Below are 16,681 nucleotides of genomic sequence, written 5' to 3' on the forward strand. Positions count from 1 at the left end.
TGAAGCTATACTATATAGGATATAATATTAAAAAGCCCCATAAGTTATACTGCTTTATTTAAACAAGTTCTTGTATATGTATATGCATATGTATTCACACCAGAATAAGCTCTGTTTTTATTTATTTGTAGGAGCTTATTTAGGTATAAGTTAAAAGATTAAGGGCTTAGTTAGATGTACAAAAGGTATGAGGTTTTATCTAAATTAAATGATAAGGTTTAAGGCTTTTTAATTATATCATGGTATGGAATTTATACTCCAAAGAAAAGTAGTTGCAAAAACAACACTTCCTCATAAGAAAGATAATCAAAATTGTTACAATATTGGTGCGTCTGATTTGCCGAAGCTTACACTATGTTTTGTAATAAAATTTCGGGAATGAAAATTATTATTTTATTTAATTCATATGGTTGGAATGTGCTCTTCATTTGTTTGGTTGATGGAATTTTAAATGATTTCAGAAGTAAATTTTACTAAATTGTCTTTGAGATAAAATTTTGTTTTTATAAGCTCACCAACATTTTTTAGTCTTAGGCTTTCATAAAATTATATTGACTTGATAAATTTTTTATTACACCTTGTATGAATTCAATTTAACAACAATTGAACCTAAATATGATGGTTTGTTTATTTATATAATTTATAAGAATTTGGTTTACCTTTAATATTAAAAGATAAGCGAAACTCATCATATAAGGTTCAAAGTCAATATTGTTTGGGGTACCCAATCAGTTTAGAAATTCTGTTTTTTTTTTTTTTACAATTTAATTATAGTTCGATCATATCTGTCTTTTGAGATAATAATTAGAGTTATTCATAGCTCTTTCTCAATCTATTAATAAAAGGATAATGCGTTTCATAGTACTTGAACCCACGCTCATCTACATTGACAACAATGTTCATACCAATTGAGCTAAGACTCAATTAATAAAAATACTATTTTTAAATGAACCATCTAGATTTTTTTTAAAATTGTTAATGTTTGTGGTAATTTGAGTTTTATTTGGTAATGCAAGCTATTATAGTGTTTTATTTAAGATAAATAAGAGAATTTTATTTTAAAAATTAAAACCACCATATAAGTAAATTAGTAACTAAGATTAAGGGAAGGTCGAATGTGGTAATTATTCTTAAGTCAGGGTGTTCATGTTAGATTTTGAACTGGTAATTGTTTCAATATTAGAGAGTGAAATTTTTTTGTCCAATTTAGAGATTGAACTTGAGAACTATCTTTACATTAGGATGTGATATTTTTTTTTTGTCCAAGTTAGTCCTTGAATTGTTTTGTCCCCAATTTGAGAATAATTGTCAAGTTCAGGCCTCAATACGAGAATAATTTTAGTTTAGAAATTAACTTAACAAATAAAAAAATAAGAACAATTGTCTAATTCAAGTTTCAATGTGGGAATAGTTGCTAAATTCGAATCTCAAATAATGATTTGACCATTACGATTGAAAAATAATCTCATAAAAGAATTAGTCAAATAGATTCAAGTTTGTGGTTCTGCCCAACATTAAAATTCAAAATTTGTATAAAAAATTCCTTTTCCTAAGCACTCAACATTTTTAAAAATCCGTAATGAATCGAGAAGTAGTATGAAGACAAAAAGTAATTTTGCCAAAAAATTAGATTTCATTCGAATCGAGATAACCTAACAAAGAGATCGTAATGATATTAAATCTTATATTATGATATCTTGACGCTATATAATTCACAGGACGACAAGAATATTGAAAATCTAAATATTATAATCTTATTTCAAAATGCAACATTATTAATGTAATACTCGATGAATCGACTATTTTCTATATATTATTCGTTATTGTATTTATTACAATATATTACTTTCTCACACGATTGCTTACTACATACCCAATATATTTTGTAAATGGATATTTCTAGTGAGATTTTAAAAAATTATCTCAATATTTATCATATTTCCACTCAAAATCCTACCAATTCTATAGAAAAGTCCAAACTATTAATCCATAATTACCTGTTTCCCAAAGACTCAAGTTTTATAACCCATTCATAGATTTTTCAAATTTTAACAAGTTTATTTTAAAACTCAAATCTTAAGTTTATAAAACCCAATTCGAAGCTTTAAGATATTTTATTTTATATAATATGTTTAATTGAATTAGTATATAAATACACGAATTTAATTAAAAATATAAAATTAAAGATATTTAAGTTTTATAATTTATTTTTAAAAAAAGCTATTGCTAAAACTTTCATGCAATATAGTCTTCATTCACCATTTAAAAATATTCTATGTATTTTTAATTTTTAAATTGAAAAGAATGTTTCGTAAATAAAATAAAAATTTGTTTTCACATCAAAATATGTTCGTCATTTTTATATAAAAAATCACTAGGTTTAAATAGATTCAAAGTAGTATAAGTGGATTATTTTCTATACAATATATATATATTTAAATTTATTAATTATATTTCATGTTATATTCACTGTGTCTTCGATGTCTAAGAACATGTTTGATATGAAGGTAAAACTTAATTGTTAAATAATATAAACAAAAACGATATTACTCATTGACGAGATATGTAATTTTTTAATGAAAATGGTGCTTCGCTAGAAGAGTGTATATGTTTGGTTATTAATAAAATAATGCGTTTAGGACAATTGACTTTTAAAGTTACAAAATAATCATATAATTTATCTTTTTAATTTTTTAAAAATCTAAAACCGTTAAATACTTAACAGTTGACTGATGCAGCTGTTAGGTTAATGATTTATTATTTTAATATTTATGCTTAATACATATTATTTACATGTCATATAATAATTAAAAAGAAAGTATCCAATGCCGGTTGAGTTTTAGCTTGATTGATATGAGCATTGTTGTCAATGTAAGATGACTGGGGTTTGAGTGCGCTGAAGTGCATTATTCTCCTATTTATTAGTTGGGAAGGAGTTATGGCTTGGATTGGGTGTTTTTGTATCTGGGTTAATTTTTTAATTATTATATGAAATGGAAATGTTGTGTATTAAAAATATATGTAAAAGAAATAAGTTATCAATTTATAGCCACATCAACTAATTATTAAGGACTTAAATAAAAAAAATAACTCAAGTGATTATTTTATAACTTTTTAAAATCAGGTGATTTAAAAAGAAAGTTTTTAATAATTAGGTGACTATTTATGTAATTTATAGGTAGGACTAGTTCTTCGATGTTGCGGCTTGAAAAGTGTTATTAGTAAAAATACTACAGTAAAATACGGTAAAAAAAATGTGATTGGTTAATTTTAGGTATCTAGAATTGCTGTAAAAGAATTGTGGTAAAAATGTTTTTTTTATTTTTTTATTTGGTGCCAATGAATAGATCCTATTTTTAGCTGCCATTGAGTTGACCCTGTTCTATAGCCAATCCCGATTGTTGATGCAGTGGATGCCTACTTCTCTTTGAAGCATTTGAATATCCCCCATTAAAGGCTGGTGTTGCTCCACTGAAGGCTGATTACTTCTCCACATTGTAAAAGTGGTGGTGTCGGCAGTAGTCCTTGGGCTAAACTTGTAGGCTCTGTGAACATTGGCTAAGAGGTGCATTATTCAGGATCTCTGTATTTCTGAAACCAAGGCCTCCATATGAGACGTGTCCCAATTACACACATGCAATTTCCATTGATCCAAGCTATGTCCCTATCAGAAGCATTGCAGTATATGATCGATTTTATCGATGATGCACTTTGGTGCCTTAAAAAGCAAGAAAATAGGTAAATAAGAATAGAGGATAAGATTGATCGGATTAGTGTACGTCTTTCACCACTTAAATTGAAGGTGGAAAGTTAAAATATTTATTTCAGATATTCTATTAAACAGTTTATATCATATCTAAATAATTTAATAAAATTTTACATGAAATAAAAATTTATATACCTCTTGAATGATTAATATAAATTATTTATAAAATTAATGATACATTGAATATTTTTAAAATTATAAAATAAAACTAATATAAAAGTATTTCGATAATGCATAAATTTCCGACATCTTGAAAGCACTTTACCAAGTATTTTACATTGCTTTTGGGATTAAAAAAATTTTGAAACAAAAAAAGGATAAAATAACCCCATAATCATAGGGCAAAACTTGAATATAATTGTTGCCACCACTTAAATACACAATCCTACCTTAATATAGCTAAGCCATTTAAAAATAAAAATCCTTAAAATTTGATTTCGTATATTAGAAAAGCTTTGTAGCCAGTTAAGTATTAACTCTATTATACATAATCTTAGATTTAGTATTAAACTCTATAGTCAATTGAGTCTTAATTCTATTAGCACGAACATTAATGTCAGTAAAGCTATAAGTAATTCTAAGTATTGTATAAAAGAAAAATATCAAAACATATTTGGAGATTGTTAAAAATTATATAAATTAAGCGCCTGTACTCCACTTCGACTCGCAAGGCACAAAGTTGTTCAAAACATATAAAAAAACCCACCAAGAAAAAGCTGACCAAAACATTAAGCAACAACCCGACCAAAACCACTATAGAAAGAACCAAAGCCCTGGTCGAAACATTGTTAGATCTCAGCTCAACTGCGAAAAACAAGTAAAACACAGTACATAATTTAAACAAAAACAAGTTAGCTATGGTACATCACATTTCGGTACAAAGCTCAATATACCTACAACACAATTCATCAACGAATTCAATGTTCCCAAACAACTGATGGTGTTCATGAACTATATCGGTTGCATAATCCAGTAAACTCTAAAACACCAACATTTTCCGGAAAATCCAACTAGTCAAATTGTTGCCTGAGCTGCATCTCTGTTTCACTCTTCCAGGTTGCATGAGATGACTGACCCTTCATTCTCTTACTTTTCTCTTTGTCTTTGATAGTTGACCCCTTCTTCTTGGAGTCTTTATCGGCATCTGCAAGAGGACGATCTCCACACACCGGACAGACCATTCCTCTAGCACTGGAGTACGTCTTTGGTATTCCGCATTGTAGGCACATCCTATATAACAACGATAGGCTAAGATGAAATGCCGACAAAATTTATATAGAAAGAACTCTTTACCAGTGCATCTAATGTTAGACTCAAGCCTAAATAAACTACTGCTCAATGCGGGGTACAAGAAAGAAAACAACAGTAAAAGACCAGTCTGGATTTATGCTGAAAACAATTACAATGTACCTCAAGAGCTCTGCAGCATCTTCTGCATTTGGATTTGTTGCAGATGTGACCCTCTTTGCTCCATCCTGTTTGGTGCTTGGAACTCCTGAAGCAGGAGGCTTGCTACCCTCGATATCACTTCTTACTCGCTCATGGATTCCAACAAGCTGAGCTTTTGCTTCTACCACAGCACCTTTAAACAATGGCAACGGAAATGATAATTAGGTTAGAGATAGGTTGATTAACCCTTAATACCAATAAACATAACGACGGCAACAGAATCTTAATTTAATATTTTGAAGACCAATGAACAACCAGATGCAAAGTGCCTTCAACACTATAGCCTAGAGAAGAGTATGGTTTAAACTTCAAATTGCTTAAAGAAGTATCACTTAAAGTTACAAGAACGAAAAGTAATATCTACAGTAGAGGCTAACGAACAGAATTGAGCATTGGAAAACCCAACAAATTAATCCATCGACCTTGTTCCACGCCAGAACTGTCAAAATGTAGCATCAACTTTAATCGAACATTTCAATTAATCAAAATCCTGAAGCTAACCACAGGCACCAAAGGAGAAAGATCTAATAGGAAACTTTGCTCTTCTACTCTCAAGGTTCTAACTTGTTACAAACAGCCTTTTTCACCATTTTTAATTAAAATACATATCATAATCAATTAAAGTTCAAAAAACCCTCAGTTGACAAAATAAACACAATAATTGTAAACCATTTGAGCCCATATCTTAAGTAGAGATTTGCAAATAAACTTTGAAAAGGGGAATAGATTGAAAAATACCAGAAGGCCTATCCTTCTTATCTTTGAAATCCTTCCGGTCACTGCGCCTTCCTTGCTGTTGGGCAGCATCACCTGCTGAAATCGGTTCCTCAACCGCATGGTTTAAAAACTCTGGTGGCCCTGAAACCTCCAGAAACCAACAAGAGAACAAGTACACTAACAAAATTAGAAAAACCCTAATTCCATCACCATCAATTTGACCACTTCAGTAACATAGAAAAGGGGAAAAAAGAAGAAGAGCATTTTAAACCTAATTTCAGTTGGTGAGAAAGAAATACTACAACAAAAAAAGCTTTTAATTTTATTTCACAAAAATCTCGATCTTACTTTTTCTTCAAAATTCAGAATTTTCCTACACATTACTAGCAAAGGTTTTATTTGCCAAGAGATTACGGGCCCAAAAAATAAGTTTTATACCTGCGAAAAAGCGTCGAATGCAGAAGGAAGATCGGATTTACGGGAGGAATCGGGGAAATCAAAGACGGAGGAGTCATATCGCTTGGGAGCGGCGGAATGGTTTTTAATACCACCGCCGCCGCCGTAGTCGTCGTCGTCGGAAGAGTCGTCATAATGAATATGGTCGGGCTCAGCCGTTTCTTCATCTTCGGCTGAAGAATAGCCTTGAAGGAGAGAGAGGCTCATTGCCCTCTTTCTAGTTCAATAGTATAAGGATTTCTTTTGCACCGGCAATGCTTTTTGCCTTTTATATTTATTACCCTTTTTCTCCCAAATCATATTCAAAATTGCTGCTTTAAAAATGGGTAAATTACAAATTTAATCACTTATATATGGTTTAAATTATATTTTGAATACCAAATTTTAAAAATTTACAATATGATCACTAATGTTTTAAAAGTTACAATATGATTACTAATATTACATTTTAACAACATAACAACAAGCTGATGTGAGATGTTATATCAGCATTTTAGATAAAAAAGTTTAGGTTAAATTGCACAATTATTTCTTATACATTTTCTTTTTCTTTTGAGGAACTTGATTCTACTAGTTTTGATTTTTTTATAATTTTTATAAATTTTTGCTTAATTATTATTAAATTAAATTAAAAATAAATAATTTAATCGATTCAATCACCAAATTCTTATAACATTGTATAAAAAACTGCATCCAAGAACTTTAAACTCGTGGCCCATTTCTTTCGCCACTTAATCTAATTGGGTTCCTTTACAACACATTTGGCAAAGTATATCCTTGACCCTTAACCCTTAGGTTCACTTGAGATCTTTTTCGTGGGAAGGTAGTGAGTACAACTCATAATGGGTCGGGTCATTCGTCAAAGTTTAAAGGTTCACTTGAAATGTGGGAGAGTTTGAACAAAAATTTAAGTTCGAAAAATGGGTTTAAACAAAAAATAAAACCTATTTTTTAAACGAGCTGAGCCTCATGTAGAATTTTTTGGCTTGAGCCTAACCCGACCCAGCCCAAATGAATTGTTTTGCTACCAATGTGCTGCTGTTTTACTACCACTCATTATATTACTATTATTTTATTATTATTATTATTTGAATATTGTATGAGTTTTGTTATATAATAAATTAAGTTACAACTATCTTAGTGTTATTTAAGTATTTTCAATTTGTTCAAAAATACTTATTTTAATGTTTTTAGTATATTTGATTTATTATATTTTAAAATTTATTTTTATATAAAAGATAATCTAAAATTATTAATACAAGCAAATTGAGTCAGGTTCAGATTTATCATTTTTAATCTAGACCAAGCTTAGGTAAAAATTTAGACCCATTTTTAAATCGTAGATAATGGACTTAAAATTTTAAGTCGACCTGAACCCAATCCAAGTCATAATCAAGTATATTAGCGAGTGATTGATAGAGATGGCAAACATGTTCCATTAAGACGTGAAAAAAATGACAAGAATGTGCCAAAAATCCACAACACAAAATTATTAGCATATCAAACTTTATAATATAAAAGAAATATACAAATACACCAGTTGTCAAGATGTAGTGACGAAAAACCCTAGAGCCGGGCCAGACCATACCAGGCATTGATGAAGATGATACATTCGTACATACACTCATTCATGCATACATATGTGCAAGCATACATACATGCATGTGTGTCTATATATACGTACATGATGGTCAATTAGAAGCATCAATGCTTCTATATCTTATAATCTCAACGCCAAGGTAGTCAAGAGAACCGTGAACAGCAACATGAGGCTTACCAACTTTCACTCTAACAGCCGATATTTGAGAGTGATTTGTAAAGATTTTTGATGCAACAATTTGAGCCACTGATTCCAAAAGATCACGAGATTGCCCTTCCACAACTTCCTTCACTATACTATTATGTAAGTAGCCAAAAATCAAATTATCAAATCAAAACATAAGCTAAAAGATTCATGCAATGTTTTTAAACATCTTCGATTACTCACCGGTAAATATCAGTGTAGCTAATGGTATCAGATAAAAGGTCGGATTTACCGGCATTCCGAAGATCCATCCAGGCATCTACATCAACCAAGAACTTCTGACCCAGTTTTTTTTCTTCAGACTTTACCCCATGGAAACCATGAAATTTCAAGCCCCTCAATATGAGTTTATCTCCTGTTGGTATCCCATTTCCAGTTGTCTCTGTTACATATCATTTTCTATTAGCTATTATGCTTCAGGGGCTAAAAAGATAACAAGCAACAAAAACATCAAAAAGAAATAATCATATTGGTTCATAAATTAGTCACCCATTGGGGCATTGAATTTCATTGTTTTTGCCCCAAATGCGCTTAAAGAAAATTGTTTGAGCTTTTTATATTGTTGAAGTATTGTCTAACAAATATATGGATATAAGTATAGAGATATGACCGTCTAAAAAGGTCCAAACACATAGAAAAACTTTTAAAAGTCGAATATATAGGCATGATCCACACAAGGAAATAGAACTACGCTATTATAAACCAGCAAAAGTACTCCTATACTAGGAGTTGATCATGCATCATCGTGTACCATGTAGAAGATTCTTTGACGAAGAGAGGAAGAGCCAATAAATGTCTTCTATAGAAGATTTTTCGGTGTGGTGAAAGTTACGTGAATGACACATAACGTGAAGGAGATAGTCTTGACAAAGAGTGTTCTAAACACGAGTTGTTCCAAACATGAGTTATTCTACTAAACAACAGGGGTTTGAACATAAACAAAATTGAATACCAGTTGTTCTTTAACACACAATGTACGAAACACGAGCAGATTTGAACAAAACTTTTCTAGTGAAATAACTTTCAGTAAAATGACATGGTTACTTGTTTTGGGTTGTTTTTGCTATTATTTTCAGAAGTGCAATTTCATGTAAAACAACCAACAAAATAAACCTCAATATGTAAACACAGACATACTCATCATCAATAGAAATTTGTATCAAGGTTATAATATACCAAAGGTCTCTGTACTCTTTGTAAATTTAGAATTTAATCCTTCTACTTTTCAGATTTCAAAATTCAAGTTCAACCATTAACCAAACAAAATAACAGTGTTATCAATTGGACCTAAATTTTGAAATCTGAAAAGAAAGTATAAGGACTAATTTTCGAATCTATGAAAAGTACAGAACCTATACCATATTTTAACCTTGTATCAATGTACCCAAAAGATTAATATACCATATTAAACAAAATTTCTCAGAATCTGAGTAAAAAGACTAAACCCCATCTGTTTACTACTACATAATAAAGCTAAATTTCTAAAGACCCAATACTGATTTACAAGCAAACACTCCGTACGTAGTATAAAACGAAAAAAAGCAACAGTAGATCAGAGATAAAGAAATAAATAAAAAGCTCTTACCGCAACTGGGTGCAGCCATTGCAGTGCGGCTGTTTCCCAAACGTGAAATTGCAGAGAAATGGGAGATTGAAAATAATGGAGAAGTTGATAGGAAAATATATGATCAGGTTACAAGAAAATGGGCCAATTCTCCATTTCAGTTTGTTTAGATTTTTATGGCCCAAATATATAGTCCAATAAAAAATCAGCCCAAATTAACAATTAACTAAAATAAATAATAATTAATCGTTGTTGTTTTATAAGGTTAATCCATTTTATCAGTAATATTTTTATTTGTTGACTAATAAATGAATTAATTAAATTTATGCTTTGGAAATAACTTCAAGATAAAGATATTGGATGCTACGACACATTCTTAGAGAAGCTAATCATGCTGTTGATCGAATTTCTAAGATGATTCCGACTGATTTGGAAGGGGTACAAATTTCGACAAGAGCTCCTTTGGAGTTAATTGAGATTCTTGATAGTGAAAGTCTAGTTGACATTGTCAACATAGGTTAACTCTTTATGGTATTAGTTTTTTTCAAAGAAAAAAAAAAGAAGAAAAGATTTGGATGTAAAAAAAGAGGGGCTTAAATTTATGGGTAAATTTTCTAGTTGGCCGCTCAATTTTTAAAGTGGTTTCATTTTGATTACTTAAAATGAAATATTTGTAATTTCATCACTTAATTTTTAAGACACTTTCATTTTGGTCGCCCAATTGTTTAATCTCTAAAGACGGTTAACTACAGAGGCCATATTATGTTTACACTTTTATTTTGATCACTTTCATTTTTGTCACCCAAAAACCCAAACGTTGTGAATGAGATTTTTTTAAATTATACATTTTAATAGGAAAAGTCTCTTAATTATTATTCAAGCTATAATTTAAATTTTAAAATATTTTAATTAAATTCTCAAAGTATTAATATTATGTCAATTAGTTCCTTCCGTTAGTCTAACTATCAAGCATTTTAACCCCCAAAGGTTTTATGCATTTCTGCCCCTAAAACAATTTCTTGTTTCGCTCTTGGCTTTAGTTACAATCATTTTCTTTCGTTCCTCTTGTTCAAAGAAAGATTGTAAGATTGTCTTTCCCTCTTCACTTTCTTCATTATGTATCCTCAATCTGATCTTTCCATTAATGAAGCCATTAGCTTAGGTGCTACATGTCAGCTTAGATTTGACGTAAAACATATTGAAAATATGTGGATCAAATTGTAAACATGTGTGTACCTACAACATAGACACTTGGATTTTACATGTTAAAAAAGAAATAACTCTCCTAAATTTAATTGATCACACTGCTTCCTATTTATTTAGCATGTCAGATTCAAGTTGATCATGTGATAGGGTGCATACATATTTACAATTTTATCCATGTGTTTTAAATATGGTTTTACATTATATTCAAATTATTATTCAAAACCTAATTTGACAAAAAGACTTGATTGATACAATACTGATACTTTGAGAAACATGGATTAAATCTGAATATAAAATAAATAATGAAAATTAAATAAAAATAAAACACAACAAAAAGAAGTATAACAAAATTAAAACTGAACAAATCAATAAGACAGAAACTCCAATTTCAGGCGCAATTTTGCCACCAGTTTTGAACAATAGATTTTCTCTTCCAATTGATAAGTCAGTTATAATGATTGAGGAACAACCTCAAACCACCAAGCCTTTCATATGTTAATTAATTGTGGGAATAAACCGTCAATTAACCCTTAACAAGTGAACAACCCAGCAATTAACTCTTAACAAGAAAATAACCTTGAAATTAGCTTCCACAATTTATTTCCTTGGCAGCCTTGCAAACCAGAAAGACATAGCTTAAATCAATGGCCACAACAGCGCGGGTTGTTTAAACTTGATCATTAACTCCCTTGACGGATCCAACGACTTCCTTAATTGGTCACATCAATTTATTCTTTGGTAGACCGAATACAACAATTACTGATCATATTGATTCACCAATTGTATGCTGTCCAACATTGAATTAAAGGCCCGTCTTTTTGATTTGATGCTAAAATAAAATTGTAATACGACTGAGTCTATCTCTTAAACAAAAAAAAAGTAATGAATATCAAAGTGGAGAGAAGAAATACAATTTCAAAACCTCACAATTCAAATACCAAATAAATTACCGACTTAACTACTCATAATTTAAACAAGAAGGAAACAAAATAACTGAAAAGTTTGAATCAAAATAAAATAGAAAAACTAAACAATAGTAATGGCCATCAAGCGTTACTAATAATAACAAAGGATAAATATCAAAATTATACATGAACTTTAGTCTAATATGTAATTTAATATATAAATTTTGATATGGTGTAATCATATACCTGAAAATTAAACTGTGGTTCATATGTATATATGAAACTTTGACTTTAATTCAATTGTACACATTTAAAGAAAATGAATACATACATTTATTTTTATATTGGATTAATATAATTGTTTGTGTATACAATATATCAACGTAAAACGATGCTAATTTAATAATATTATTAGTGATTTGTGAAAATTGAATAAAATCAAAATTCTATTTATATAATCGCACAATATCAAGTTCATGAATGACATTACAAGTTAGATCGAAATTATCTGTAGTTTAGATATTTATCCTTAATAATAATAATAATAACCTAAACCTCAAATTATGGGAGTCTCATGAGTCACGCCTCCCTTTATTTTAATGCTAAACAAAGTATAAAATAAAGAAATTTAAGAAAATTTTTCTTACTCCCACTGATAAATCTACTTTAATTCTAATCCTCTTTTAAACAAATATCTTTGTCAAATGCTCCATGCAACCTACACTTCAACTTGTTTTCTCACACCTTCGTCAGTTATTGTATTAACAAAACTCATATCTAAATTAATTAAAATAAATCGTAAAACTATGTCAATTAAGCACATTATCTAATTATCGAAATCAATTTTTGTTATTTACAAAAGTAAACGGACTCGGATAATGGATATTTTGAGAATTAATATCTATATCTCCTCGAAATCTGTTACAAATAGCAATTAGAAACTAAATTCAGTTGACTTTATTTCTAATGATGTGGCATTATAAAATTAAATTCAATTAATTTTATTTTTAATAAAGTGACATCATAGTCGAAACTTAGTTAAAGCGGTGGTTAAAATTTTTGTCTAATATTTAGGTAACACAAATTCAAACTTTTTATCCCTCTTCTTCCCATCTAGTTATTGTAATGATAATTCACTAATAATAATGTATAAAATTACATATATTTTTTATATGACATAGAATTATATATCAATGCTATCATATATTAATCCTTCTTAACTTAGAATTTGTTTTCTAGTCTCAATTTCGACATTTGAATGTCCCTCATAACTAGTTTAAATTGATAGGACATGAGGATTAGGGATGTAAATGAGATATTGGTGCTCACAAACGACTCAAAAAAATTTAAACTCAGTTCGGTAATTATCGAGCCAAGTTCGAGCTCAAGTAACTAAAACTATCATCCAAGCCGAATTCGAACTTAGTAAAACTTGAATCAAATGACTTGCGAGCCTTATCGAGCTTTTCATATTTTTATATTATTAAATTACATAATTACTTTTAATATGTATTATTAACCTTAAACTCGAGTTCGAGTTCGAGGGTTAAGTACAAAGATTAGTAAACGCCTTGGCATTAACCCTAAGCAATGAAAGTCCAAGACAAATCGCTAAAGAAAGCTGTCCTGGACATCCTCCAAGATTCATATTAAACCTATCATCTTCAATTCGCACAAGCTCCTTGAAAACCTTTTCTTCATTTTCGATAACCCGTGAATTAATACCAAATAACTATAAATCTAATATTCCATTCATATATAGTTGTATAGATATTATAAAGCAAGGCCTTTACTAATGAATAAAATTAGTAGCACAGTATTTGGTTGACGATGACTTTGTTCTAATTGTAAGAAACAAGGAGCATGCATTAAACACGGAGCGTGCATCAAACAAAGAGCATGCATGATGCATGCAAGTTGATATATATATATGTATGTGTATATGGTTTTGCCTTTTTCTTATGCCTATAAATACTGCATTCACAATTGCCAATCCACAGTCACAATTCGCAAGCCTTGATTAGAACACTGTCCCTTAATTCTTCTATTTCTTTGCTTAATTTACAACAATGGAGGACAATTGTTTCAATCAAACAGTCTTCTTAGTTACCCTATTGCTAGCCATAGCTGCCAGCTCGGTGAGAGGCCATAGCACTCGAGTCGGGTTCTACTCGAGCACATGTCCTCGAGCTGAGTCCATCATAAAGTCGACCGTCGAATCTCATTTCAAGTTGGATCCGACTATAGCTCCGGGATTGCTCCGTATGCACTTCCATGACTGCTTCGTACGAGGATGCGATGCTTCCATCCTTATCGATGGGCCTAATGCTGAGAAAACCGCACCGGCAAGCCAGTTCTTGAAAGGATACAAAGTCATCGATGATGCCAAGTTTCAACTCGAATGTGAATGCCCCGGAGTTGTTTCGTGCGCCGATATTCTAGCCCTTACTGCTCGTGATTCCGTAGTTCTGGTAATTATATATATTTTACGATTCTTTTGGCTAGTCGGTGAGAATGTCGTCGTTTTGAATTCGTGTCATTTTTACAGACTAAGGGAACTAGTTGGGCAGTTCCTACAGGGCGTAGAGATGGAACAGTTTCAAATGCATCTGATACTGATGGCAATATGCCAGGCTTCCAGGATACCATAGATGTGCTAAAGCAAAAATTTGCAGCAAAGGGTCTCAACACTCGAGATCTTGTCACCCTTGTTGGTAAACATTTTATTACAATCTGGCTCGATTTACCCAACGCTACCGTAGATACTCAATTTTGGTTACTAATATTTAATCTGTTATTAGGAGCGCACACAATCGGTACCGCTGCCTGCGAAGTCTTCAGCTACAGGCTTTACAACTTCACTTCAACAGGAGCCGATCCTTCGATAAATCCCGCATTCGTTTCCCACCTTCAAGCACTTTGCCCTCAGAACCGTGACGGGTCAAGGCAGATCGCACTCGACACTGGCAGCGCTGACAGATTCGACACTTCTTTCTTTGCAAACTTGAGGGAGGGCAAGGGAATACTTGAATCCGATCAAAGATTATGGACTGACGATTTGACCAAGAAATTTGTGCAACGTTTCTGGGAGGTTAGAGGGTCGCTTGGATTAAGCTTCAACGTTGAGTTTGGGAAATCCATGGTGAAGATGAGCAACATTGAAGTGAAGACTGGAACTATGGGAGAAATCCGCAAAGTTTGTTCTAAAGTTAACGAGTACTGAACCACTTATGTATGCATGTATGTATGTTTTTACCAGCTTAGCTGATAAAAATTACACCATTTTCAAGATTAAAAATAATCTTATTTAGATATAAGGTATTATATATATACAAAATTGACTGATCTGTTTAAGTTGTCACTGAATTGTATAATAAATGGAACAAAAGGTACCCTTCTCTTTTTATTTTTTTATCTAATTAACTAATTTGATAAATTTTAGTCTCTATGCTTTTCCAATTTTAAATTTTTAGTCTTAATTCAAACAGTAGCAATTAATTTCATTTGGTCAACTTTAATTACTAATATTGTACTATACGTACAGTTATATATTTAGCTCTTATTCTCCAAATGGATCATTCTAAATCTTAATACTTTTGAATTTTGAAAATTTTATTTTGACGCAAATGACAATAATTAATCCATTAAATTAATTTTCCGTTAGTAATATGTGGAAATAATAAGTGACAAAGCATCATACATATAATAATATGTTTGTCGCATCAAATTTTAGAAATAACAAAATTTAATTTAATAAATTTAATAGTTATCACTTAATGAATACCAAAATTTTCAAATTCAAAAGCATAGGGACTAAAAATAACTAAATTAAAGTACAAAGATTAAATCTATAGCTTTCGTAAGCATAGAGACTAATAGTATAGAATTTAACCTTAGTTATTATCACTTGATAAATTATAATAACATCTAAATATGCGCCACATAATTAAAATAAATTAGGTTAACTATAAATTGGTTTATCGGTAAAGATACATGTACTTGATGCCCCGCCCAAGAAAGGGACCCAAGCCCCAGTAGCCCTGCTAAATGGTGATTCAACATAGATTCTACATCTTGAAACTAAGCCAATTTTGGGGCCGCTTTGTGATAATGGAACCAACAGGAAAAAAGCATTAAAGCCACAAAGACCAATGCACCGATTGCGGTACAATAGAGTTGTAATTCACTAGTTATTCCAGATGCTCACCAAATCTGAAAAAAAACAAAGGTTATTTGTATTCCTCGAAAACCCCCATGCATGTCGCCATTCAAGATTTCTTGGCCCACTATTGGCCAAACCACATGGGCGCTAGGTCCAATGTGAGTAGGACCGCTGAGCCATGCTTCATAATTGGAAAAACGAGCATCGTGGAAATACATGCCGCTCAGCCGAAGAAAGATGATGGAGAGTTGGCCGAAATGGACACTAAATATTTTGCGAGAGATCTCCTCCAAATAATTGGTATGGCTATCGAAATCGTGAGCATTGACATGTAGGTTCCAGATCCAAGTGGTAGTATCAGGTCCCTTAGCTATTGTTCTTGAGAAATGGCAATTTTAGTTTTTTTTTTAACAATCTCATTAGAGGTTTTGATCATATCTTTTCTTTTTATACAATGCCTAGAATTATCCATAAATAGAAGGATAATGTGTTTCAATAGACTCGAACTCACGTCCTCTCGCATTGACAATAATACTCATGCCAAATCAAACTAAGACTCAATCGACTAATTTTAACCCTTTTTTAAAAATTAATAATTTAATTTAAACATTTTTAATACAAAATTTTTAACTTTACCCTCAAAATTTTATAA

At 31.0% G+C, this 16,681-nt stretch overlaps 3 protein-coding genes and 1 pseudogene across 3 annotated transcripts; 1 reads left to right on the forward strand and 3 right to left on the reverse strand.

Moving 5' to 3' along the window:
• Positions 1–4,494: 4,494 nt before the first annotated feature.
• LOC105779681 (uncharacterized) lies at positions 4,495–6,637 on the reverse strand. The gene is made up of 4 exons (XM_012603558.2): positions 6,371–6,637; positions 5,954–6,080; positions 5,177–5,348; positions 4,495–4,996 (listed from the first exon to the last, which is right to left on the reverse strand). Exons 1-4 carry the CDS (start codon positions 6,593–6,595, stop codon positions 4,777–4,779), a joined length of 744 nt encoding a protein of 247 aa, XP_012459012.1. The 5' UTR covers positions 6,596–6,637; the 3' UTR covers positions 4,495–4,776.
• Positions 6,638–7,877: 1,240 nt separating this feature from the next.
• Positions 7,878–9,915, reverse strand: LOC105779682 (dihydroneopterin aldolase 2). Its single transcript, XM_012603559.2, has 3 exons — positions 9,778–9,915; positions 8,376–8,574; positions 7,878–8,284 (listed from the first exon to the last, which is right to left on the reverse strand). The coding sequence occupies exons 1-3, from the start codon at positions 9,794–9,796 to the stop codon at positions 8,080–8,082; spliced, it is 423 nt and encodes a 140-aa protein (XP_012459013.1). The 5' UTR covers positions 9,797–9,915; the 3' UTR covers positions 7,878–8,079.
• Positions 9,916–13,936: 4,021 nt separating this feature from the next.
• On the forward strand, positions 13,937–15,090 carry LOC105779305 (peroxidase N1). Its single transcript, XM_012603061.2, has 3 exons — positions 13,937–14,338; positions 14,416–14,581; positions 14,669–15,090. The coding sequence occupies exons 1-3, from the start codon at positions 13,937–13,939 to the stop codon at positions 15,088–15,090; spliced, it is 990 nt and encodes a 329-aa protein (XP_012458515.1).
• A 704-nt stretch (positions 15,091–15,794) lies between these two features.
• Positions 15,795–16,415, reverse strand: LOC128040628 (photosystem I P700 chlorophyll a apoprotein A1-like; annotated as a pseudogene).
• Between the last annotated feature and the right edge of the window lie 266 nt (positions 16,416–16,681).

Source organism: Gossypium raimondii, chromosome 4 (genome assembly GCF_025698545.1).
Source record: "Gossypium raimondii isolate GPD5lz chromosome 4, ASM2569854v1, whole genome shotgun sequence".
NCBI lineage: Eukaryota > Viridiplantae > Streptophyta > Magnoliopsida > Malvales > Malvaceae > Gossypium > Gossypium raimondii.